The 26,650-nt window shown below is 43.9% G+C and overlaps 1 protein-coding gene across 1 annotated transcript in view; it reads left to right on the top strand.

Annotated features, from left to right (window-relative positions):
* Positions 1 to 26,650, top strand: part of CCDC146 (coiled-coil domain containing 146) — a 123,971-nt gene that overhangs the window by 61,617 nt on the left and 35,704 nt on the right. Inside the window, exons 3-5 of the mRNA XM_084787267.1 lie at positions 14,973 to 15,055; positions 17,652 to 17,861; positions 26,578 to 26,635. Coding sequence (XP_084643393.1) covers positions 14,973 to 15,055; positions 17,652 to 17,861; positions 26,578 to 26,635 — 351 coding nt within the window. The remainder of the gene's footprint in view (positions 1 to 14,972; positions 15,056 to 17,651; positions 17,862 to 26,577; positions 26,636 to 26,650) is intronic.

Raw genomic sequence — 26,650 nt, 5'->3', positions numbered from 1 at the left:
GTTTGTTTGTTTGTTTGTTTAAGTACTTTGTAAACATTTCCTGAATTCCTTATATCCAGTGAGCATGCTCCGACCAGGTGGGCCCTCTCATATTCTGGAATTAATGGGAATCTTCTTAAATTTCCTTAATTTCGAAGGTGTTAGTTTTGTGCCTGAAATTAGCATGTGAAATATACAGTTCTCAGTTGTTAGCATCTAAACCTCCACAGCAACACAGCATCACAAACCAGCTCACTCAGCATCTTCAATCTCGTAGATGTGTCTTTTTCCACATCAAACCCCTATTTTACAATTGCCCCTTGCTTCTTTTAGTGGGGAGTGCTCTTTGTAGACAGGAATCTATAGATCAGAGACATTTGTTGCTGCTGGATAGACTTTGTCTTTATGCTTTTCAGTAGAAAGAGCTGGAAAAGAGAAATATTTTAAGATAAAAACATATCATGTTACTATCAATTCTAAGTCAGTAACAGCACATTTACATGACCTCTTCCTTCTTACAGATATGTCTTTTTTTATACATCAAAACCCTATTTTATGGTTATCCTGCTACAATTGCTCATTCGTTCCCCCCTTAAGGAACTATAATTGTTTCAGAATAACTCTACAAACAAGGTGACTATAGAAAACAGATGTGGATATTTTTTCTTAGGGAACAAGCTAGTCATGATTTCTTCTAGAATTGCAATGCTCTCTGCACCAACTCAAAACAGTTATGTTCAATTTTTTTTGTTTCACTGATTGTTTTTAAATCTTACAGGTAGACTGTCATATTAGTCTACATTTTATCTAGGAAACCAAAGGTGCCGCTGGAATTTAAGCTTCTACCTATAGCTCATCCGTCCTGTTTGCTCCATTTCCATCATAACACTCTATTTTAAGGTTTTTCTGCCCTTTATATGTATAAATGCCCTTTCTTATTCATAAGGTAACTTCTGAATTTAATAGTTTTCTTATAATGATAATTCTTATTTATACAATCTTTTATTAACCTTATCTCTGAACTTTATAATTACACTAAAATGGAATTGCCTAATGTATCGTCTTCCGCCTTTCCTTTATTCCTGGAGTTCTTCAGATGGCATCTCCTTCTGCAGACACTGTGTGTCATCTGCTGATCTTCAGACCCGGCCACTCGGCCACCACTGTCTCCACGCCACTGCAAGGTGGTGTTTCTGTTTCCCACAGAATGGAATTGTGGTTAAGTCCCTGGAAAGCTTCTCTCCGGATTTGTGACCCGACTCAGGTTTTCCAACCACCACTTGAGTATTCTTTTCTTTCTATAAATTTTGGTTTATGATGTCAATTTCATAATGGTGTTTTAAGTATTGAATGAAATGTGTGGATAGCCTATAACATAATGGTGCCATGTAGCAATATTTCAGTAAATAAAATGTTGACCACCTTAAACAAGATGTAAGAGATGATTATTAATTCATAATTTTATATGGGTATTTATTTGGTAAATGTTTATTAAATCAAAATTATTACTTATTTAATTGGTGGATATTTATTGAATATTATTTCCTAAGTACTTATGTGTACTCTTATTTATAGTGATTCCACAGGAATTGGCATCCACGTGGGCTAGGCCTTAGGGAGACAGTGGTAGAAATGACAAACATGGTCCCAACCTTAATAAGATTTTCAGTCTTCTGTCTTAGCAAAAGCCACTTCTAAGTGTGCAAGCTTGCTCTGGAAAGTCCCTTTCAGAGTCCCTGGTTTGCAAGCATCGGCTTGACGTGCCTGAAAATGATTATCTCATTTCACTACATTACTGGACGCTCAGTTCCTATTTTCCTTAAACCTCTGCTAAAATGAAAACTGCTAGGGTAAGTTGTTCAGCGCTGCTCCGCACTTCCCTTACAAGCTACAGGCCGGCTTTAAGTTCCATGAGCCAAGGTACCCAATGGAGCATTAGCTGCAAGAATAACATTCACGGGGAAAGTTCTTCTGTCATCCAATGTTTCCTGTTTTCCATCCCCAACAACATTTAGCTAACACATCTGTTCCCAATGTCTTTACAAGCCTTTTAAGCTTTTTTTTTCTCATTGTTCCATGCTGTATGTTTTATTCCACTGAAACTAAACAGGAAAATCCACATTGAAAATATCTTAAATATAAATAATTTTATTAACATTTTAATTCATCAACAGAGCAGGAGGTTTAGGTTTATGCACCCTTTCCATAAAATTATAGAAAAGCAACAAGAAGATCTCTGAAAGTATAAAGTGTTCCACCTGAGACCTGGGGATGTGATGGTCACGTAGCCTGGTCCTCAGATAGGTGTGATAAGCAAGAGGGACGAGGAGCAGCTCCCCCAAGCTTGCACGCCAGTGTTAGAAACTGAGCCATGTTTTTTCCATCAGTTGAGTGGTATTTTAAAGGTAGATGAGTGGGTGGGTGGATGGTCCCAATATCAAATATCTACATGGGCTATAAAAACAAGACAAGTGATGGAAACAAACGACCTGAGACTTAGTCTGTGGCACATATGTTGAATAAAAAGGGGAGTTGTACTTCTAAACAGGCAGCCGGATCTCGTGCCCACAAAAGTCAAGCTCTTAAATAGCACTTGTTTGTTTGATATTGGAATGTGAACCCAGTGTCATCAACTTTAATAAAATGTTCACTTACAGCTGAAAACTCAGGTTCTGATGGCAAAATCTAGAAATTTTTTTTAATGTTGACAATTTTCTCAATTTTTCAAAAATGCCGTGCACATTGAAAATAAATGCAGTGGCTGAGGAAATGGCTTAGCCAGTAAAGTCGTTGTAGCACAGCATGAGGACCTGAGTTCAGATCCTAAGCACCTACAAAAAAAGTGGGATGTGCGTAGAGCATCATCTGTAATCCCAGAACTTGAGAGGGAGACGAGAAGACCCCAGGGACAAACAGGCTAGCTAATGTAGCTGAACTGATGAGCTCCACGTTCACGTTCAGTGAGAGACTCCGTCCCCAAAAATATAAGGTAGAGAGCAATTGAGGAAGACACCGACGTCATCCTCTGATCTACACACACACACACACACACACACACACACACACACCCTCCAGTGTATCTACGCTCTTGGCTGCTGGTCTTTGGCAATCTATGGCACAAATCATACCATTCTGTCATGGCTTAGGTCTGCCTTACATAGTTGGAAAGCCATAGATGCTGTTTTACTTTGTGTTTCAGATATGGGGATCTTTAAACTGTTATAACCAGTTCATAATAACTGGGAATATGTCACTTCCTTGAAGCGAGCCTATTTACGTTTGCCAGAAAACACATCAATTCTTTTGTAATAATCAACTTACTGAAGTAGAAACAGATGTCTTTGAAGAAGTGTTTCTAGAGTCTTATTTAAATTTTATTTATTCATTTTATTACTTTGTTTATCAAGGTTTGTATTAAATAAAAGCTATGGTTATCTCATGGTGTTATGGTGTGGTTTTCTCTGCTTTTTCAAAAGCTAAGACAAGCTATAGAACTAGGTCTCTATCACAGAAACTAAATTTCCTGGAAAACTATGTTAATTTTTAAATATGCACCCTTTTCTGGGGACATTCCTTGGTACCCTGCTATGTAATTGGCAAGGATTATATCTGTCTTTGGTCACAAGTTAACTGACGTGTTTAAAGAAATTTATAAGGTAGCTAACTCATTCATACTAAGTAAAAGTTTTAACTTATTAAATGTAATACTTTATAATGTCCACTGAGTTAGTAAAAATTTTTTGTTCTCCACCCTCACTCCAAAACATTCAGCTGTTGCATTTTGTGATTCCCTGGTTTGGTCCACTTTTCTACTGAAGTTGTTTAAGTAACTTACAGTCATATGTCCTGGAGAAAGATCATATTGGGTTAAGGACTTTCCCTGGGGGGCAAGCTGCCAGGACAAACGGTTTGGTAAGTTTTTATTCAAAGGCTCTTCCATCCTGAATGATGTATATACATTCTACAGTCAATTAATCTATAACCAATACCAAATTGATAGCCTTTTTACATTACACACACACACACACACACACACACACACACACACACACACACACACACGCTTGCATACTTTCCAGATTGCTCTTGGTGCTTCTTTGACTGACTGGCTTGGACCCGCTCAGTGATGTCCTCATGGTCATTTGGCCCAGTTCACCTGTGTATGTGGAAAGCAAGAGCCACACACTGTGACTTCCTTCAGTGCTGTGCTTGGCCCCTCAAGCCACCCCACCACTCCTGAGCATCCAACAGACTGCAGACATGTGCTGAGCGTGCACTGTGGGTCTGAGATGGCCCAAGGTTCTTGCCACAGGAACCCTGCCTTCAGAGTTTCCCCTCTGACCGAATGGAGTCAGCATGATGGCATAGGAGCTCTCATCGAGAATGTATGTGATGTGCAGGCCTTGTCCCTTAAACAGTTTCAGAACTGTAGAGTTGGGCAGTTCTAAAACTCAGCACAATGTCAAGTAAGCAAAAGTTCTGAATACAGTCTGATCTAAACATTGTAGAACCCATGAAAAGCCTCATGCTGGGGTTGTGAGTTCAGGCCCCTGCTTATGTGGCAAATAATACAGTGAACAACACCGAACAGCTTCTATGCAGTAGCATGAGTTAACAAAAGCTGAAATTAAGAAGAAAATTCTGTTCATAGCCGATTCAAAACGAACAAGATACCTGAAAATAAATTTAATTAATGGTTGCCCAAATGATGCCAGGATGTAAAGCTCCTTACCAGTGAATTCACAAGAATGGACCTCACGGTCCCCATACTCCATCCCCAAGTTCCATTTTATGGTATTAAAGCAGAAGTTGAAGCTGCAACTTTGAGGTTTTTGTTCTTTTTAACGAGCATGCCTGTGATCAGTAGAGAAAGGCGCCATTGTCCACCCCAGTCTGCCTGCTGGGAGGGAAGTGGGGAGTACTCCAAGTTGCCTTCCAGGCCAAACTTACTGTTGCGGGTGCACTCTGGCAAAAGCATCTTTCAAATAAATGGGGATGGGGGTGGGGCAACAGAAGACCTAGACTTCCTTTGTTGTGTGGAGCATCTCTGCCCTCCACCTGAGCCTGTCCAGCTAGAGCTGGGATGCACTGACTGACAGGCAGCTGGCAGAAGATGTACTCTTAGCACACAAAAGGGGTTCTAAAAGCCAGGCACCCAGGCTCCCACAGCACAGAAAGCAACTGCATCCGGAGATACAGTCTGTTTTTATCCATGTTTACAGGACAGCCCCTAGTCTGTGCAGTGGCCTTCATCTGAGAACAATAAAGCGAGCTGGACAACCCGCCATGCACATCTTCACACCTTTGTGTTCTTTGTTTGCTTAACGCTCTCATCAACCAAGACAGCACCGGCCCTCTTGCAAGGTTTCGCTGCCCACTCGAGGCCTTTGCAGGTGCGGGGGACTGAAAGCCTTGGTGTGTGCAGGACTCAAAGCTGACAGGTCAGAGTCACAGAACCAGAATTCCTCCTGGGGCTCCTGTTGTAACCCTCCCCCACCCTGCTCTTCTGTGACTTTGTTTTACTCTCTGTTTCCCCGGCTTCTCTCTACTTGGATTATTATGTTCTGACCCGATGTGACTGTTTCTCATGACGTGGGACCTCGTGAGTTCTTTGCTGATAGTCAATGGCTCAAGCTATGAAGTTTGTCAGGACGCATCTGGATTGTCTGTCTCACTTCCTGCCTCTCACTGCCACTGTCCCTGCTGCCATCCCTCCCTCGCAGGGATCCGGGGAGGTGGCGTGGGTCCTTTAAACAGCTTCTATACACTAGCACGAGTGAAATTAAGAAGAAAATTCCATTCACAATCGATTCAAAAGGTAATAAAATACCTGGAAATAAGTGTAATAAAAATAAATGGCTTTTCCAGTCCAGTCCAAATGGGATTGTTAGAATCCCAAATAACTACTATTTCATCAGGACAGCTGTGAGTGTTTAAAGGATGTGGCACTTACTGGCATGCATATGCATTTAATTGATTTGCTGTGTATTCATCCTTAAATGATTCTCATTTAGCTGTGAGTCCACGCATATAGCGAGGCACCTGAATTTTTCGATGTCCATCGCATTTGATACCTTAGAGCCTGGGAGGTCCTGTTTGTCTCTTCTGTTCTCCCCCTCACATTCCTGTGGCAGGCCACCAAAGGCGAAAGCAGACAGCTGGGTGAACACAGTCCAGGCTCTTCTTCTCCTTGAACCTTGCCAGCCACAGCGGGAGGAGAGAAGCCTGGGTAAGCCAGCCAGTTTTGTCCTTTGAGTTGCTGCTTTCCTGGTCCCATTTCAGGTCAAACTACTTGTCTCTATTTGTCCACCTTCCATTTGCCTTCTGTGGCAGAGGAGCTGGAATAGAAGGAAGTGGATGAACCCAAGGTCACCCAAGTATATTGCTGTTTTTAAGGAAACTTAAGTCAACAGCAGTCTAACCAAAATTAATGAGAACTTGCAAGATGCCAAACTGTGCTAGATGTCAAGGAGGTGATCCGTGAGGGTCCTCCCATCACCGAGGAGTCCCCAGTCTAAAACGTGCTTGGAAAGGTGTCAATAACAGCGGCTAATGTGTATAGTAGCCAGTGTGCCTGAACATGTAGAAATAATGGTGAGAAAGAGGTAATTTTGCCTGAAAGTTTTACCTGAAAGGAGCCACAAATGATGACCACTGAAGTTGATTTATTTACTTTTTTTATCTATTGTTTTCCTGAGACACGGTCTCATGTAGATGAGGCTGGCCTTGAACTCCTGATCTTTCTGTCTCTACCTTCCAAGTACTAGGATTACAGGCATGTGCCTGGCTTGACTCCCAGGATATCTTAAGAGTAGAAAGGGGAGACAAAATCACAGATGAGAGAATCCAACAGTTTGGGAACTGTACTGATTTTCTATTGCTACCATAAGAAAGGATCACAAACTTAATGGCTTAAACACAACTTTGCCATCTGACAGTCATAAGTCCAACTTGGTCACAGTTGGCCAAAATCAGGTTGTTTCTCAGACCATGTTCTTTAAGGGAGACCATTTGGCTCATGACTAACCCTCCTCCATGTTCAAAGCCTGCAACAATGAGTAAAGGCCTGCATACCTTCCAAGCTGTTCACCCTCTCTCCATTCCATCCTTCTAACCTACCCAGGGAAGCGTCTCTGCCTCTGAAGACTCTGATGAGTAGATCAGGCTCACTTGGATTAACCCACAGTACTCCCTCTCCCTCAAGGGCCACTCTAATTGCGGACAGAATTCTCCTTTCCCTAGAAAGTAACAAATACACATGTTCCAGGAGTTAAGACATGGGCGTCCTGGTGGGATCATTAATCTACCTAATACAGGAACCGTTTTATGGCTCTGAATGGCCAAGAGAGGTTTAAAGGGGAGACAGTTGTTGGATGATGAAGGAGTTGCACGTTATAACGTTGTATAATGGGAGGTAGCCGAGTCCTGAAGCCAATTAAATCAGGATGAGAAGTGTGTCATCTGGGAGCTCATAGGACAGACTCAAGGCACATAAGACCTACAGCCAGGGAAGTTGGTTACTCCCAGCATCTCAATGAGAAGTGATGAAGATTTATGTGTGGCATTGTCTAGAATTAGCTAGAAAAAACACAATTCAACAGGATTTATAGAAGAAATGCCCATAATATCAGGTGTCATGGTTCTCTAGAGTGTGAAGGCCAAATCCTGAGGAACACCAACTTTTAAAGTGAGGGCCCCTGAAGGAAACAAGAGCAACACAGCCTCTATGCCCAAGGCTTAGGGACCATCCAGGAAGAGGTGGCAGAAAGACTGCAAGGATCAGAGTATTGAGAGGACGGCAGTGAGACTGTCTTCAGGGCGTGACAGGAATGTCGCACTCACGACTGCCTGCGCAAGACCACACCAGTCACCATCCCAGCCCAGACTGGGGCAAGGCTCATGAGGCACCACTCCTAGCCGAGGAGCTACAGTCAGTCAATGGCTGCCGAGGAAGGGAGGGTCATTTTCATTAAGGTCAAACTCCCTAATCAGTTGGCCATGCTCCAGTGGCCAGCCCTCCCCCACGTACATGTGAGCAACACTAATGGAACCCAGCAGGTTATATATGAAGAAGACAAGAATGTGGGAAAGGGGTGTGGGGAGACATAGGAGAAGTTAAAGGGGCAGATATGAACAAAATGCATTGCGCTCGTATACAAAATTCTCAAAATGAAATAAAAATGAAATTCTATCCCCCTTACCCCCAAAAGTGCCAGTAGTGCAAAAAAGGAAGAAAATGTTACCTATCACAAGAAAAACTATCCAATGGGAGAGACACTAGTGGAACTGTAGACAGGGATACTAGAGTGACTATTATAAATATTTCGATAATTGGGGAAAAGGCAGGAGGAGGCAAGTGTAACAAGGGAGGCAGCAGCTTTCAAAAGTCCCAAATCAGACTTGTAAAGACCAAACTCCAGTCTCTGAATGAAGAAGTCACTGGACAGAATTAGCAAATAAGACACTGAAAAAGAGGTGAATGAGCAGAAAATAATAGTAAGTGCTGTCCCGATCCAACCACAGACAAACAGAGATGAAGTGAAAGGTCTTTTAACAACCAGAAGAACGAGAAGTCCCGGTCAGTGCCGCGCTGACAGGAGGTGTGTCCAGTGTGTAGAAGGTGAGAGGGTAGAGAGAGGGTGCAGAAGAGATGAAAACGGAAGAAAAGAAGGTTCATCACGAAGTGTAACAGCGATGATGGGCTTCCTTGTTTATTTCTGTGTAAGGACAGTGAACAGATTTGTGGGTGGAGTATCATGACAATAAAATGGCTGCCGTTTTCACAAACCTTGGTTTGTGAACTGAAATACTAAGTGAGGTATCTTGCTTCATTCAGTTTCAGCCTTTGTCATCTTATAGATGGGCACTTCCCAGTTTGCTTTATGTTGCTGTGGTAAACATCATGACCAAAAGCGCCTTGGGGGAGGGAGGAGTTTATTTCACCTTATAGGTTACAGCCTACCGTATCAGGAAGTCGAGGCAAGAATCAAAGGTAGGAACCTGGAGGCAGGAAAAGAAGCAGAACTCATGGAAACCTGATTAGTGGCTTGTTCCGCTATCTTTATTATACAGTGCAGATCCACCTGCATAGGGATTTGCACTACCCACTGTGGGCTAGGCCCTCTTATATCACTTAGTACAAGCCAGTCTGATCCTGGAAAATTCTTCAGTTGAGGTTCTCTCTACCCAGGTGTCAAGTTGACAAAGACACAAGGACTATTTTTTCCTGTGTTTTACAGCTAAATAAGCGAATCATAGGTTGATTAAATATTATTCCATGTTATATAGTTTAAAAATAGCGGATCTGAAAAAAAAAAAGTAGCAGATCTGAAATCCAAGCTAATGTCCATGTGTTATGTATGTGATGCTGAGCCAACATGAAAAGAAAACAGAGATTACTCAGGAGAGACAGATGGCATCATGCCTAGGAAGACATGGGAAAGTATGTGGCCGTACAGAGAGATAGATGGGACTTGACCAAGAGGAAGAAGATGGGTAATGTTTAATATTGAGGGGGACTCAGTGAGGGGTGGTTCTGGTGATAAGTGAGCCTGTTGCTGTAGAAGATGAGTTCAGGCAGGTGAGAAAACTGAAGGCTGATCTAATTATATCTGGTGGGGAAGTGTGCGACGGAGAGCATGGGTGCATTTGGAAATCACTTCCCATGGCCATGCTGTTGACTCCAGTGAAATAGGTGTGCAAGAGAGGCAGTGGGGTGGAAAGGTGTACACTTTCAAGCTCATGTGGCATCCACAAGCATGTTAGGCATTTCTTAAAGGGAGCCAGACCAGCAGATACTGTCCAAAAGGCCAGATCACCTTGGACACTCCTAGGGGTCCTGTATACACCCACACGAACACTAATTGTTTCCTCATGCTGACCCCGTTTCAGATAAGGTCACTTGGTACAAGATCTTACTGAGCTGTTACTTTCCTTGGAATGTCCTAAAATTTCAGTTTTTGAAATTGTTTTCATACTATGCCATGTCATCCACAAATCGTGAACTCTTGTTAAACTTTTAGCTGCAGAGTAAATGTTTCCTTCAAGTCACAATTACCAGCGAGGCAGTTCAGTAACACAAGTCCCTATTGTGAAATCATATTTGTGAACTTCTGACATTATATTTAACCTTTCATGTGTCTATTCTCTGACAGATTAGCATTGGCCTTCATACTGTATTTCTTTGATTCTGCATTTTTAAAATATGACACACTTGGTTTCTGTACCCACTTGTACTGTGCAGTATGAAAATACAGCCATTTTTTCCACATCTCATTCTATGGACGAATAAAGCATCTTTATCCAGTGGAACTGAGTTCAAAGTTCCCATCCATGGATGGCCTACCTTAATCAATCTGTACCTTCACAGAAAAGGAACCTTTTGCTGAGTGTGAGCATCCCTGAATCCAGAGCTTGGTGATCCATCTACACCAGATAGCGAGAGAGCACAGAGGCTCTGCCCAGCACAGCCTCCACAGCCCTGGGATTAATGGTCCGAACTCAAAATCTTCATATTTGTGTGCAAATAACTTTACAGAGTGAGCCGTCTCCTCAGCCTTGACACTTTAATTTTAAGGACGCAAATACATTTTCAACAGTTTGATTATTTACTTCATAAAAGAGGTTTGTTTTCAGTAGGGGAGACAGAAAAAAAAGTCTATTTCTTCCTGTGACTTAACTTTTGACTTATACAGAAACTACAAACACAAATGAAATGTTTTATTCACTGAGATTTTTATGAGTTTCTTAAGGTACCAAGGGCCAGGGGAATAGTAAAGATGGCTAAGAGGCAAACCTCTCCAGACTTCCTGCTTTATCTGTGGCCATAAAACCTGCCAACACCCAGCCTCGGCCCACCTGCCACTAGACTTCAAGCAGTGTGCCGCCAAGTATGGTAGATACTCAGGAGAGACACGCCCACGCTCTGTGAGAGCTTTAAGCTGGCTGGCAGCTGCTCCGGTCTGACCTGCCATGCTTCGGCTTGGAATTCTGCTCCAGTGCCCCGTTGGTTATAGCAAGCACATCTAGCATGTTTTAAGAGCCTTTAATAATTAAAAATAGTACCTGTGCATTGCAGGAAAGGAAGGAAGGAAAAAGGAAGAAAGGGAGGGAGGGAAGACAAGAAAGGAAGGAAAGAAACAAGGGAGGGAGGGAAGGAAAAGAGGCAGGGAGAGCGGGGAGAAGAAGGAAAGTGGTGCATACTTAGAGCCCAGGGAACATTTCAGCATCTCTGTTCGGATCTTCTGGCTCTCCATTCCCACACGCAAAGGTAAGGTCAGCTTGTGTTCCTTGTGAAAAACTTACCTCCTGGCTCCAGCACAGCTTCACTTTGTGTCTCCTCCTGCACCAGGTATGAAACTGGTCTTTTCTTTCTTGCTTTTTCTTTCTTTGTTTCCTTTTTCTTTTTCTTTCTTTCCTTCTTTTTTTTTTTTTTTTTTTTTTTACATTTGCTGGCTTCTTTGGATGGGAAATGGTAATAAAGAGCGCACGGTGGATGTGTTATGCAGTAGTTGTTGCTAATGTGGCATTGATACTAGACCTTGCTAACGTGCAAAGGTGGGCTTTTAAAAAAGAATAGTAATGAATTTATACTTTTTATTTTGTTTTGTTTTCAGTTTTTTGAAACAGGGTGTCTCTGTGTAGTCCTGGCTGTCCTGGAACTCACTCTGTAGCCCAGGCTGGCCTCGAACTCACAGAGATCTGCCTGCCTCTGCCTCCCAAGGGCTGGGATTAAAGGCGTGCGCCACCACCTGACTTATACTTGATTTTTAACTCAACTGAACTAATTTCTCGAATATCTCCAGTTGCACACCTTTCTTTCATATTGGAATCTTGAATTTACGCTTACGTTTTTGTTTTATTGGGTTAGAATGCACACAGCTAAAAATATACTCCAGCGAATTTTAGTGTGTATACAGAGATGCATTATCAGCATGCTCTGATGTTAGAATATTTCTATTATACCAAAACCAAATGTTGTGTCTCTTTCTTTACACACTGCTCCTTCTCTTGGTTGCCATATCCACACAAACACTAATCTGTTTGGTTTGAGTGGATTTGCCTGTGCAAGACGAACACAGAGTGTGGTCTTTTGTGTCTGAGCTTTTCGTGGCCTTAATGAGGGCAAGCTCATCCTTGCTGAAACAGCTATCAAGGCCTTTTCCTCGTTAAACTGTAGGATAATGCTGCACTGTGCGGATATTGATTTTGTTTATCTACTCATTCATCGACTGATGGGCATACCAAGTGTTTCTTTTTAAAGATCTCTTCAAATTGTGTATGAGGATTGCCTGCGTGTTTTTGTGTGCACCGTGTGTTTGTGGTGCCCACAGAGGTTTCCAGGAACTGGAGTTACAGGTTATTGTGTGTGGTGGTGTGGGTGCTGGGAGCTGAATCCGAGTCCTCTTGCAAAAGCAGCAAGCGCTCTTAACCCCTGATTGTTTCTTCTACAACTACCATAAACCATGCTCCTGTAAAGATTTGTGTTCAAGTTTTTTGTGAGCCTGTGTTTGTTTGTTTGTTTTTTCTGTTTGCTTGGGTACACTTTCACTCTTTGATGTGCTTTTGAGTTGGGTCTGAGTGTATGTCCTTTCAGCCTGGAGAACTTGCTTTAGTATTTCATACAAGACAGGTCCATCCTATTCCACCCGACTCTCTCCATTTTGGTTTGGTGGAGAACTTTGCCTTGTTTTGTTTTGTGTTGCTTTGTTTTTTTAATCGCTCTGAACATGTCATCTCTACTGTTCACTGGCTTCTACTGCTCTGGTGGAAGTCAGTTGTAACTTGATTCCTTTGTTAATAATGAGATACATTCAAATTCTGTTTGCTTTTCTTGTTGCTTTCAAGACTTCACTGGTTATCTTTGACTTTCAGCTCCCTGACCTGTCTGGGCATGAGCGCCAGCGTCCGTTGCAGTTCTTGGAGGGCCCCTTTCTTACCTCCTGCCTTGATTTGCCTGTTACTCCTTTGCTGGTCGGCCTCTACTGATGTGACAGCGCTCTCAGCCTCCTCCTGTAGCTTTGTGGTATCTATCAGTGTTGACATTGCCCTGGGGCAAGGCTGTGTAAAATCAAAACTATATTATATTTAAGGTGACACTTGATAGATATTTAGTGTAGTGAGAAAAGAGTCTCCTAAAAGGTCTTAAAAAGTCTGTTCACCACATTTAAAACACAAGGGCTGTGTGTTTATAAAACCCAGGCTGGGCCCTCATGAAAGACCTCCAACCCTTTCATAAGGAGCTGGTTTCTGATGTGTTTAATGTTTTCTATCATGGCTTGGATTAGACAGCCCGTGAAGCCTGTCTGTATGGGCGCACAGTCTCGTGTTTTGCCGGTGGTTCCATTCACTTGTGACGAGCATAAACATTTAGTGAGCACCAGTGACGTGCCTGGAGCTCTTTGTCGAGGAATACAGTGAAGAACAAGGCAATCCAGGCCCCTTCCCTGTGGGACTTACACGCTAGTTAGGAGAGACGGAAATCAATCACACAAATAGACTACAGGTCACAGTGTTTTATCGAGTACAGAGTTCTGGAAGCAGGAGGATTGGGAAGTCAGAGAAGAGCTTTGCATACAGCAGTGTTCAGACCAAGGCATGGCAGAGGGTTAGAGTGGAGAAAAGGATGGCCGAAGGGAGACCATGGAGAAGGAAGGAGGTTTCAATAAAAATGGCCCCTGTAGGCTCATACATTTGCACGCTTAGCCACCAGGTCATTTTCTTAGTGATTGAGGTGGGAGGGCCCAGCCCATTGTGGCGGCTGTTTTGTTTGAAAGCAGGCTGAGCAAGCCACTGGAAGCCAGGCAGTAAGCAGCATCCCTCGACGGCCTCTGCATCCGCTTCTGCCTCCAGGTTTCTGCTCTGCTTCAGTTCCTGTCCTGAGTCGCCCCAGTGATGGGCAGTGATACGGAAGTGCAAGCTGGAACACGCCCAACCCTCCCCCCCACGTTGCTTTTGGTCATGGTGTTCTATCACAGCAATAGGAAACAAGCTAGAACGTAATACCTGAAGGTTTTGAGCACCCAGCATAACCTGACTTTGCTTAGCTTCTGAAGAGAATGACTGTGGAAGATAACCAGATGCAATCCCTGAATGGGACCAAGAGAGGGAGAGCAACAGGGAGGAGCAGGTAAAAGGTTCTGTAGTCATCTGAGAGACGTGTGACTCGGCCTAACAGACTAAGGGACACGGTGGGTTGAAAAGCATGAATCTTTAGTGCCACTCAATGGCACCTAATTATTATATGGTACCAAATTATCTATAATTCAATCACAGAATTTCTGATAGCATTATGATTTTTAACAGTGTAAAACTGTAACGGTTGATATTTCTTAGCTAAATATCTCTCTGTCGGAAACCTTTTTAGCAGAAACAACATAAAGAGCGAGCGACACCTCATGAGTAGACAGTAAACTTGGCCTCCAGGGATGTCAGGCAAGGGACGTACATGGCCATGGATTATTTTTTAAACTAGACCACTGAAGTTTAAGTCCTGGTGGTTTTAACTAAAACCTTAGGGCGGGGCTGAGGGGGTTCTTTTGCTAAGCTTTGGTTTCAGATGGGAAAAAACCTAACCCTGGCCTCCAGCGCCCTTCTGAGAATGAAGTGACTCGTGCTCGGCTCTTGCTCACTGATTGTAGTCTCCTCTCTCAACTTGCAAGCAGCTGTCCTGGTAGTCCACACTAGCCCAGAAATAACGTTTTTTAGAACAAGAATATATATATATATATATATATATATATATTTTTTTTTTTTTTTTTTTTTTTTTTTTTGAGTTTCTGGATGAAGGAAACCATAGCCTAGAAAGGGTTGAAGACTTGTTCGAGAGCACAGATCACGTGAGAGGCAGGCTGGGACCATGAGGTGCCACACCGCTGCTCATGTAACCCTCCAATGCTTAGCTGGAAGAGTGTGGAAGGCACATGCAAGTCCCTTTATCTCTCCATAGGCATAAGGACAGTGATGGCTAACAGCACCTATGTTCTCTTTGCTAGTTGCACTCTATGGGCAAACTTCCTGGAACCAGAATGGCCGAGCTGAAAGCCAAGTACGCCCTGCTACACGACACGGTGGTGAGGTATGCTATTTGCCAGCAAGGAGACATCTTGCGTCATCCCTGTATTTCTTACTTATAACGAATGGGACCTGTCTTCACTCGTGTTCCCTCCAGATGTGGTGTCTGGGGCAAGGATCAGGGCCCAAGGGTCGTTAGAAAGGATTGCAGAAGGCACTGTGAATGGGGAAGTGAGACTGAAAAGGAGGAATCCAGATGGGTGGGTTCATCTGCGGTTCATGCTGTGGGCAGCTGGGGCCCATCTCACAGACTTTCTGACTGAGTGTGTACACCCAGACCAGCTCTGCCACCAAGAAGTGACAAATCCGGGGTGTTTGCCCACCTATTTCTGTCCCTCATCAAGAATTACTCCTGTTTAATTTCTTGAGTTCTTTATATATTTTGGATAGACTCTGACGTGAACTCTGGTGCTCCATATTTGGCCACCTCCCCTTAGTGGGGAGGCCTGGTGGCACTCAAAGAAAGAATAAGCAGGCTACCAAGATGAGATTTGATAGCCTATGACCATATAGTGTGAGAGGAGGTCCCCCTCGGTCTTAGACCTAGGGGAGGGGAATAGAGTAAAAGCGGGAGGGAGGAACGGGAGGATACAAGTGATGGGATAACAATTGAGTTATAAACTGAATAAATTAATAAAATGAAAATTTGAAAAAAAAAAAAAAAGAATTGCTCCTGGAGAAATTAGCTCTTGAACTCTGAGATGGCAAGCACGTGTCTAGGGCCAGGAGCAGCTCTCAGCAGAGGGCATGGGTGTTATGCTTAGCCATATGTATGACAACTCCCTATTGGTCGTGCTTCAGACAAGAGGGCTTCAGTGGAGCCCTGGAGGTACGTGCAGTCTTACAGCCCCTTCCCAGCTGTCACTCATAGTATAGATTCTACAGCCTCTCACACTCAGACCTCCTGACACTTTCGTCTGTGCTTCTCCTCACGTCCTCCTGCCCCGGGCTGTTCTCTTTAGCTAAGCCCACGTCATGGCAGGTCAGAAAACTTAAGTCAGCAGCTTTGCCTAGAGCCTAGTATTTGCCATTGGGGATTGAAGCTATTTCTCTTTAATGCCAAATTATCAGTGCAGGACCAAAACTATGCAGTGACATCTTCTGCATCCTCACATTTTACCTCCTCTTGGCCCCTTACTTCCTTCTCTACTCATTACAAAACCCACCTCTCTGTCTCAAGCCCATAGGGAAAGCATGGGGAAGCAGACACTATCCCTTTGCTGCTGGGCCCACAGGCAGGTAGATGTGGGTTGAAACTACTGAACTCACATTGACTGAGTTTTCCACATGACTACATTAGAAGTTCAGTTCTCTTCTACTGTGTGACACTGTGTGTCACGAGCATATGTATGACGCTGGGTTCTGACTGGAAGCTAAGTGCTGTGCTGCCCTCCTCTCTGTGTGAAGGAGCTCTAGGACCTCATCCAACCCTGACCGTTCAGCTTTGGAGAGCTGTCACCACAAGGGGCCCAGGTCAGGCAAGATGTACAAGCGTGTTAACATACACGAGCACTGAAGCGTAAGCCAATAACTCCCGTTTCCATCCCTGGAAATTGGAGGTGTTTCATCCACACTGCTGTGCTTGCTCTGTGGCACCTACCATAGTTCCTGGAACATAGGATGTTCCAGTAAATGTTTGGCTGGATGCCACTGAACACGTGACACAGGAAAGCGTGAGGAAATAGGGGGAGCCAGTCGCCTCAGCAGAGACAGACTTGGTCAGTCTATGGGGCATCTCTGCAAATGAGCCGAGACCCAGAGATTTTTCTTGGTAAGGAAATGTAATGGGACACACACACACAGAGAGAGAGAGACAGACAGACAGACAGAGACAGCAACCAGCAAAGGCCTGGCTGTGGGTTCCAGATGGGGGTCTCCAATGTGAAGGCGTCTGACACAGATAAATCATGTCTACTGGGAGTCTGGAGCAGTACTAGCTTGTAACATGCAGGAGTTCTAGAATATTCTTGGGGATGGGTCAGTACCGTTTCTCTGTCTATCCAGATCTGCCTGTAGCAGACACTTCTCTGAACAAGGACAAGGCCACAGAATGCAACCAGGGTTGCAGGAATCCTCTTTTCTGTGATGTTCAAGTCTAGTTCTAGCCATCCTTGGATAAGACTAAAAGCTGATTAATTAATGCCCATAATTTTATAGGAGAATGTTCCTAGTTTCCTAGTAATGGCCATTAGAAGAGTGCTTGATGTCTTATTTCAGTAAGGAGAACAGATTTTGGTACAGTCATGTTCAGAGAATTAAAGGCACCAAGAAAGCTGGGTTGCTGGGGTAGTTGAGGGGCCCACTTTCCTCTCCTTATTTTACCCTTCTTTGGAAGTCCTGGTCTTTCCTCAAAGTCAGGTAATATCCTGTTGCTTTGGTGTGATATCCATCTCCTTGTCCCCTCCTTGGATCCAGGGACCAGGCCTTGCAGCTGCCTCTGGCTAGCGGGGTGGGAGACTGAGTCGCTTGAGCCTCATTCATGCCGTGCTGAGACTTAGCCTCACGTACAACTGCCGTGAACTGACTCCAGATCACGGGAATAAGGGAGGGCCCCCGAACGTGCGCATGTCCTCACCGTGCTGTCTTCCCCTGTAACCCAGCACACAAGAGTCTGAGGTGCAGCTGCTGGAAAACGCCAAGCTCTACACAGAGCAGATCCAGGAGCAGCTGGTGCATCTGCAGCAAGCTGATGACTTTCCCAGCGTCTTCTCCACGGAGGTCTGCAAACTGCGGGAGCAACTGCTCAAGTACCAAAATGAATACACTGCAGTGCAAGAGAGGGAGTACCACAATCAATACCGACTGAATAGGTGAGTCCCCCGGCGCCCTGGAGACAGCGCCACCTGCAGGCTGGCTAGGTGAGTTCCCTGCTTGGTGGAGACTGGGCTGTTTTCACCTGACAAGTTGGGAAGGCGTTAAGTAGAAGAGTATGAGCTAACGGCAAGCCCAGTTAGTTTCCGCCTTGATTGTCTGTACTAGAAGATCACACAAGGTCTGGGAAATGACTCTGGTAACGGAAATCCCTGTCGTGTTTCCTGTGTGTCGGGGACTCCAGAGCGTGGAAGCTGCTGCCAAGAAATACACTGCACAGACAGGGACCTGGCGGCCTCTTCCCCTCCTGTCCTTCCTCTTGTCTCTTTATGGATCCCAGTCCCTTCTCCTCGCTGCCTGTGGCTCCTGACTGCATCACATCAGGTTGCTGGCCACCCACGTCACATCTCCTTCACTTTATCTTCTAACGCCGCAGCCACCGGACCCCGTGTTTAACCTCTGTCCCCTCTCACTAAAGAAAAGGTAACACCCTCGTAGAGGCATCACTTGCTTACTCAGACCTAGAAGGAACCACTTTAGTTCCAAAGCAGGTACTGGCAAGAGCGTGAGCCTGTTCCCGGGGAGGCTGTGCCTGCCGCACTGCATGGTGCTTGTAACTTTGAGTTGGAGCATGTTGTGTGCCGTGTGCCGTGTGCCGTGTGCCGTGTGCTGTGCCCAGGTCCTGGGAAGAAACTCAAACCTGCCCTCGTAGAATCTGTTACCATTTAGGGTGGTAGAGCTTTGGCTATTTTTAAGAGTCTGTAGAATTCCAACGGTGCAAGCACAGCTCAGCCCTGCACAGAGATGACAATGCCTGAGCGGCCTCCGGAAAGCCAGACAAATCCTGGGTCTTGAGATCTCTCCTGTAGTTTAGTTTTTCAGCTGAGGGCTAGATAAAGAAGGCAGCCTAGTGAACAGAATTCTATTCAGAAGGAAAAAAAATCATGTGGGGTTTTTCCCCTGTGTTTCTTTCAGTCTAAACTCCTTCACACTTTCCAGATATAACTATAAAAAGAAACTCAGCTATTTCTGTGAACACTCTTTCAGCTGAAGGAAATAATGAAATTAAAACAATTGGTGGTTGTTCATTAGTGTTGCAAATAGGAATTCGTGACATTTGGTGAAAGGGTACGAAGTGCATAAGTCAGCTGGTTTTTAGATTGTTCGAAATTTCCAAGTATTCCTGCCAAGAAAAAAGAATGGAGCATAGGGAGGGCCTTTTGCCTTTTAGGTATAGATAGCTGAATTGTTCACCGAGCGCCTTAGGATGGGCAGGGGATGGAGTGTGGCCACTTATGCCGAAAGGAACAAGCAAAAGTGTGCGGCGCTTCATACTGAGCAGGTCCCTGTATCCTCCTTTATCAACAGCTCAGGAATAAATAAGCTCACTTCCATACAAAATGATTCTGCTAGCAAAGGGAATTCCAGGGAAGAAAAGTGTGCTTTGCACTGCACTGTCTCACACATGTGCTCTTACATGGCACAGACTGCACTTCACTGTCTCACACACATGTGCTCTCACATGTTACAGACTACACTGCACTGCTTCACACATGTGCTCTCACATGTCACAGACTGCACTTCACTGCCTCACACACATGTGCTCTCACATGTCACAGACTGCACTTCACTGCCTCACACATGTGCTCTTCCATGTCACAGACTGCACTTCACTGCCTCACACATGTGCTCTCACATGTCACAGACTGCACTTCACTGCCTCACACATGTGCTCTTCCATGTCACAGACTGCACTTCACTGCCTCACACATGTGCTCTCACATGTCACAGACTGCACTTCACTGCCTCACACATGTGCTCTTCCATGTCACAGACTGCACTTCACTGCCTCACACATGTGCTCTCACATGTCACAGACTGCACTTCACTGTCTCTCACATGTGCTCTCACATGTCACAGACTGCACTTCATTGCCTCACACACGTGCTCTCACATGTCACAGACTGTACTTCACTGCCTCACACATGTGCTCTTACATGTCACAAACTGCACTTCACTGCCTCACACATGTGCTCTTACATGGCACAGAAAGAAACCCACTCAACACTCCCAGGGAAAAAGTAGGCATTTCCACCCACAGATAAAAATAAACGAAGCCAGTGAGAGAAAGCTATTCATCCGAGCACACAGATGACATTTGTAGCTCAGCACAGTTAATTCCCATTGTATTCAGGGCCTAAATAACAGAATCCCAAGTCACCAGCGTCCTCTGGACCAGCATCATTGGGAACTTCTGAATCACTGGTGACCGGCAAGAGCAACACTGAGTTACTTTTCATTTGGCTGGACTTCTCCTGTTCGCTGTTGCCACCGCCTCTGTTGGCTTCTTCCCCTCCTCTCCCCCTGCCCCTCCCCTCCTCCTCTTATTTCTCCTCTTCCTTCTCCTCTTTTTCTTCTTCTTTCTCTGTCTCTTTCCTCTTCTGTTTTATACTTTTTGAGACAGGGTCTCACTGTGTAGACCAGGCTGGCCTCCAAGTCACAGGGACCTGCTTGCCTCTGCCCCTACCTCCCTTGTACTGGAATTAAAAGCATGTGCCACCAGGACCAACAACTTCTGTTTTCACACAGAATAAGCTTTGCCATAGATGCTAATGGCCAGTAAAATTATCTAATTAGTTAATAATTAAATCCATATTACACAGTCTTAGTTTAGGGATCGTACTCACTGGTGATCTCTTGACAAATAGACACTTCAGGAAGAAACTTCAGGAAGAAAATGTGCAACATATTTAAGTGAGCTGAGTAATTATAGATAAATAAGTAGTTAAATACATATGCAACCGAGGAAGTTGTTTTTTTTCTAAAAGCCTCTGATTAAGGTTTTTTTACTATTCTCTCAATGTTTACCTTCTTAGGTTTCCCTGTTTCCCAGTAATTCCTAAAATTTGGGCAGCAAGAACATTGCATCTCTTAAGCTAACTCCGACATAATCTAACAAGCCTTGTGCTCACATCGACTCTGTACACATTTTCTGTCTTTGGGACCATAAAGACATCAAAATAGAAACCAAGGAACAAACCCATTAGCAAGAAAGTGACACCAGAATCCTGGGGTGTCTTCCAGAGTGGTAGAACCTCTTTTGGCTCAGAAGTTTGCACCAGGAGCTCACAGCCACATCAAACTTCTAACGAGGTAGCGGCCTTTGGGTTCTTGTCTCACAGGTCATAGGATGAAATGCATAGACCCGTAGGTGGGAGATTAAGAGGACCGAGCAGAACTCCTGTGTACTCAAGGCTTCTAGGAAATAGGGGCCATTCCTTGAGCTACCAGTCTGTCAGCTTTTTAAATAAAGGATTTATGCAGAACTGGGGTGAGGTATGAGAGGAGGGTGAGCTGGTCAGTTTAGCTGTCCATCTAAAAGGAGAAAAACAAATTAAATGTAATTTTTCAACACTGTGACATTATTTATAAATGTAAAAAACTGAAAGTCACTAGAATTTGTAAAACTGAGAGAGTCTTTCAGCAGATCGTTTTCCAGAGGTACTTGGCACCAAAAAGCTCTGTAGTCCCTGTCATGTCACAGCCATGACTGTAGTTGGGGAAAAGGACTTACCTGTTTTTTTCACTTATACAACATAGTAAGACCGCGGAGTATAGAAATGTGTATAAAGATTCCCAATAGAAAGCTTTGAAATTAGTAAGTGCAGGATCTGTTTAGTTACTAGGAAAACATTATAGTAATTTAGATAAAATAAACTCAACCATGCATACATAGTTAATATAATTTTACTAAGGATATTTAGAGGAATGAAATGACCATCTATAGTACATGACATTAAGGCTATGATCTTTGAAAATAATAGAAGCATTTACCTGAAATGCTTAATGAATTAAATGAAATAAAGGTCCATGTTACTTAAAAAGTAAATTCCATAGTAAAAATAAAATTAGTTTTAAAAGTCCTAGAAAATTAAACACTCTGTGTTAGTTTAAAGAAAATGCCATTTTATATTTATTTAAGGAGAAGACTACAAGCCTTTGCCATCACTGTTGCCAGCAATGGCTGGCAGCACGCGACCACCCCCTGGTGGCAGCATGCCCAAACTGTAGTAGCAATGTAGGGGGAAAATTTGAAGCCCAAAGTTGTAAATACTCAAAATTATAAAGTTCAGCTTGAATCTGTGCTCAGAACAACCAATTTGTGTTAGGCTCTGTGTGACATGAGTCATGAAACTATCGCTAGTCTACATCGTTGCAGATGAAATCTCCTAGAAATAAAATCTGATGTGCAGATGTGCGCCCTTGGCCCCCTTGTGCCTAGATCCACGGTGCTCATAATACTCCATCCATGACCATGGTCATAATATTTCATTCACCTCCAAACCTCATCACACAGTTAAGTCTTCTGTGTTGTAGAGTTTGGGCTGAGTAAATTTGGAAAGATCTTAAGTCCAACTTAAAATGAATGTTTAAAGTGAGTTTATTTTTTCTTTTCTTTTTTTTTTTTTTCTCTTTTTTGTTTTTGTTTTTTGAGACAGGGTTTCTCTGTGTAGTCTTGGCTGTTCTAGACTCACTTTGTATACCAGACTGGCCTTGAAGTCACATCAATCCATCTGCCTCTACCTCCCAAGGGCTGGGATTAAAGGTGTGCGCTACCACACCAGGCAAAAGTGAGTTTCTTATAGACAATCTATACCAAGATCTAATTTTTAATACGTTTTTTACAATCTGTGTTTCATTGTCATTTAAGGTGATCATTGATATGACTCAGTTAACATTTGTGATGATTAATCTTCATTGTCAATTTTATTGGATTCAGAATTGCCTAGGCGACACACCTGTGGCTGTGGCTGTTTCCATGGCCGTGGCTGTGGCCGTGGCCGTGATTGTGACACTGTTTCCTGAGATGTTTTTAAACTGACTAGTTTTTAAAAGGTGTGGGACATTGTTCTGGCCCTTGCTTCTCTGTAGATACCACATACTTTTCCTCCAGTTTTATATAATCTTACTTTCCTCTTGTCTTTCATTTTTCTGTTATTTATGTTTGATAGTTTGGGGGTGTTTATGTTCCTGATGGGTTCTCCAAGCTTCCTGGGTCTGTAATTTGGTGTCTAACAATAAGGACATTTTCAGACATTATGGCCTGGACTATTTCTTGGTTCTCCCACCCCCCCCCCACTTTTCTTTATGGTATTCCCATTACATATATATCATGCCTTCTGTAGTTGGCCCAGAGTCCTGTGTGTAGGTTTAGTCTGTTTTTCAGTCCTTTTGCTTTTGACTCTTAGAGGTTTCTTTCTATTGAGGTATCTCCACCTCTGTGCTTCCTGTTCAGCCATGGTGTTTCCGCCGCTCTCTCGTGATAGGCATTCTTTGTTTTTGTTACAGTGTTCTTGGTCACCAGCACTTCCTTTTATTTTTTTTTTCCTAGACCTTCCAATTCTCTGCTGGCATTATCCATCTAGTCTTGTATCTTGTTATTTATTGATTAGTATTACTAATCTATTAATTAAAGTTGTTTTAAACACTGATCTTGGTAATCCAAGAATTCTTTTGTCCATACCCCACTCTAGGTACTTTAAATCTGGCTGTGTTTTCTTGCTGACCAGACACAAAGTACCACGGGGGAGGAGCTACAAGCATAGGTCTGCGGCAAGGTGATGGTAGAGTTTGGAGACAGGGACGCCTTGTATAGTTCAGTGTTCAGGTTTCAGTGTCTGGGTCTGATGGGCATGGAGTGCGAGCTTTGCAAGTGCTTCCCCGTCTACTCCAACCCCTCTGAGGCAATACAAGTCGGCATTTTTTTCTGTCTTTCACATAGAAAGTCAGAGTCAACTGGATTTGGATGTTTTACTTCTCCCAGGCTGATTAGACTCTGAGAAAACCCTGCAAGGAGACTCTGAAGAGCAGCAGGGAGAACTGCAGAATTCAGAAAGTCCAGATGAGGGTTCAGAGAAAGAACTTGTGATCGTAAATCCACCAAGTTGCTTATGAACTTCCTGGCTCACTCTTGAGCTGCGCATGTGTAGATCTGATCCCACACAGCTTGTCAAAAACTTGGAAGACTAGCTAAGTGGTCAGTCCTCCAGGTCCTAACAGGACAGCTCCAAACAGCAATGCAAAGGTGCTGAAGATTAAGCCAATCTTAAAGCTATGGGTGCCAGAAGGTTGGCTGGATCCTCTGACCTGAGCCAAACCATGTCTGCTAGAGCCAAAATACCAACTGTTTTCATGGGCCCTGAGTAACACCCTGAGTCCCATCTCATGGCAACTCAAGGGTTTTCACATATGAAGAACCAGGCAAACGTCGGCTTGCCTGAGAAGAGACAACAGATATGAGCACTGTGTGGCAGAGGCTCTTGACTCGTGTGGCAAAGACCTTCCAGTAGCTTTTACATGCATACACCAACAAACAACTTGAAACACTGCGACTAATGGAAAAATAGAAGCCTCAGAAGCCACAAGATAAAAAAAAAAAATCTGTAAATGACGTATGTTTCCAGCTCATTCAGATTTGCACTGTAAGAGCAATCCCCAAAATAAATATTCTTAGATATAGTCAAAGGTATATGTGTGCGAATTTTAGAACTGAAAAGATATAGTAACTAAACATTTTAACAACCAACAGACGGATGCATAGAAGATAGAAAGAAAAGTCAGTGACTAAGAGATAAGTGAAAATATTCTGTCTGAAAAACAGAGAGAATAGATAAAAAGTGAACAGAGCCTTAGAATCCCATGAGACAACAGCAAAAGCTCTATCTAACCCTGTGAAAGAGGCAAAGAAGTGGCGATGCTCACAAGTGACTCCCAAGCTTGTGCTCTTGGACGAGAAGGGGCAGAAAACATGAGGCATCAGAGAGGAGCAAATGGACTTTAATTGGAAAAGTCTGGATTCGTCTAAGAAGAAGTGAAAACTCGGCATTCCAAGGAAATTCCAGGCTGGACTTACTGACATGGAAGTTGTTGCTTTTCACTGGAAATGTGGAAACAGAAAGGGGAATTTTAAAAAAAAGGTCAGGCTCTAGTGACCCCATGCAGCAATGGTAAACAAGTTTTACTGTGGCTATTAAGTCGCCTGAAAGTGTATTTCTGACCCAGTGCAGTGACACATATCTTTAATCCCAGCACTCAAGAGGCAGAGGCATGTGCATCTCTATGAGTTCAAGGCCAGCCTGGATTCTGTAGAAAGTTCCAGGACAGCCAGGGTTATAGAGAAGCCCTCATGTGTTTCTGTGTTCTGACGTAGTCCACACAACCCCCATCCCGTGTGCTTGCCAAGTGGCTTTCATTCAGTGTGGCTAGAAAGACAAGTAACATTCACCTTCCATTGTCTCAATGCACGGGAAGCTATAAAATGCCATCTGCCCGTGTATTCAGGAATGGGAAAGGATATGACAGATACAAAATTGTTTGTCATGGGGGCTAAAGGCAGAGTCTGAACTTGGCTGAGTAATCATGAGGTAGAAGTATGGACAAGCATGCCTACTCTTCTCATGACTTCATATTTAGTTTTTAATAATTTGGAATATTGACAGTAGTGAAGAGACTGTTCTTAAGTACCCCCATGTAACAGTCATTTAAACTTGTTTCCTGGTCTAAACTTATCTTTGACCTAAAACACTTCCTTCCTTCTTTGAGCGTCTATGTTCCAAGGATCTCTGCTAAATTTCCTCTGCTCCAATGGTGTATGACTCTCTCTGCAGTGCTCCTCTGTAATACCATCCCTGAGGAACACAGATGTCCTATAAAACCTGGACCTGGGAGCTCTTGGCATGGGCCTTCTGCTCAGCTGCGAACATCTGCAGCGTCTTCATGATTCCGAGTCAAGACTCAAATCCCTTCATGGTTCCCATGAGGAAACAATGTGGCACAGTGGGTCATTCCAAGGGCAGCTAGACTTCTATCTGTACCTTTTTAGTCCTCAGTTAGTATATAAATTATATATCCAAATAATGAAAATAGGAATTAGACCCACTCCAGTCATCCAGTGTGTTCCTGCCACTAATTACCGAGGGCCGACTATCTGCCAGCAATGGTGGCGAAGTGAAAATGGTGCCAAGTCTCTGTCTTTGTGGAGATAACACACAACAAAGTACCAGGCAGCAAGGAGCGCTCTACAGAAGGGTAAAACAGGACTGGTGGGGAAGCTTGGCACTGTGTTAGTGGGATGATCCACAGAAAACCAGGTAGAGGCATCAGGCAGGCCAGAGAGCCTGAGGCTGGAACCGGTTTAGGAAGGAGACCAACTAGGCCAGAGCTGAAAGTGGCAAGCCTCGAACCTGGAGAGGCAGATGACACAGCATTTCAACTTGGTCCAGCTTTGACTGGATGTTGCTGAGCAGGAAAGTGATGGGATCATCTGCATGTTGCTAAAAATCATTGCACAGAAGGAAGGCTGGCTCTCAGGGGCAAGGGTGGAGGCAGGCAAGGAAGATCCTTTGGGAGGCCCTGAGAGTAATTTACGGCAGAAACATGTGGAGAGGGAAAAGTCTAGAGCCTTCCTGGAAGGGATGCGTGCTCCGGGACAGTTACACGTAACGTGCCCAGAGAGCTGCTGTGGTAGGTATGTCCATGTGCTGCCAGCCGGGGTGCTGGGCAGGAGGAGGCACCTAGGTAGGCCGATGAGAGAGGACAGGAAGATAGGAGCAGACAAGCCTGGGAATGGTGCTGAGAGAGAACATAGAAAGGCACTGGTACAGAAAGAGCCTACGCTTTTGTACTTTTTTTGTCAAACATATTTTCTTTTGGCAGCTTAACGGAAGAAAAGAGTCTCATATTAAAGGAATTTGAGAAGATACCTAAGCCAGGGGTAAGTATTAGAGTT

The sequence above is a fragment of the Acomys minous genome (assembly GCF_964271855.1).
Source record: "Acomys minous genome assembly, chromosome: 6".
Lineage (NCBI taxonomy): Eukaryota > Metazoa > Chordata > Mammalia > Rodentia > Muridae > Acomys > Acomys minous.
The sequence above is the reverse complement of the archived record's forward strand: the minus strand, read 5'-3'. Positions and strand labels throughout refer to the sequence as shown.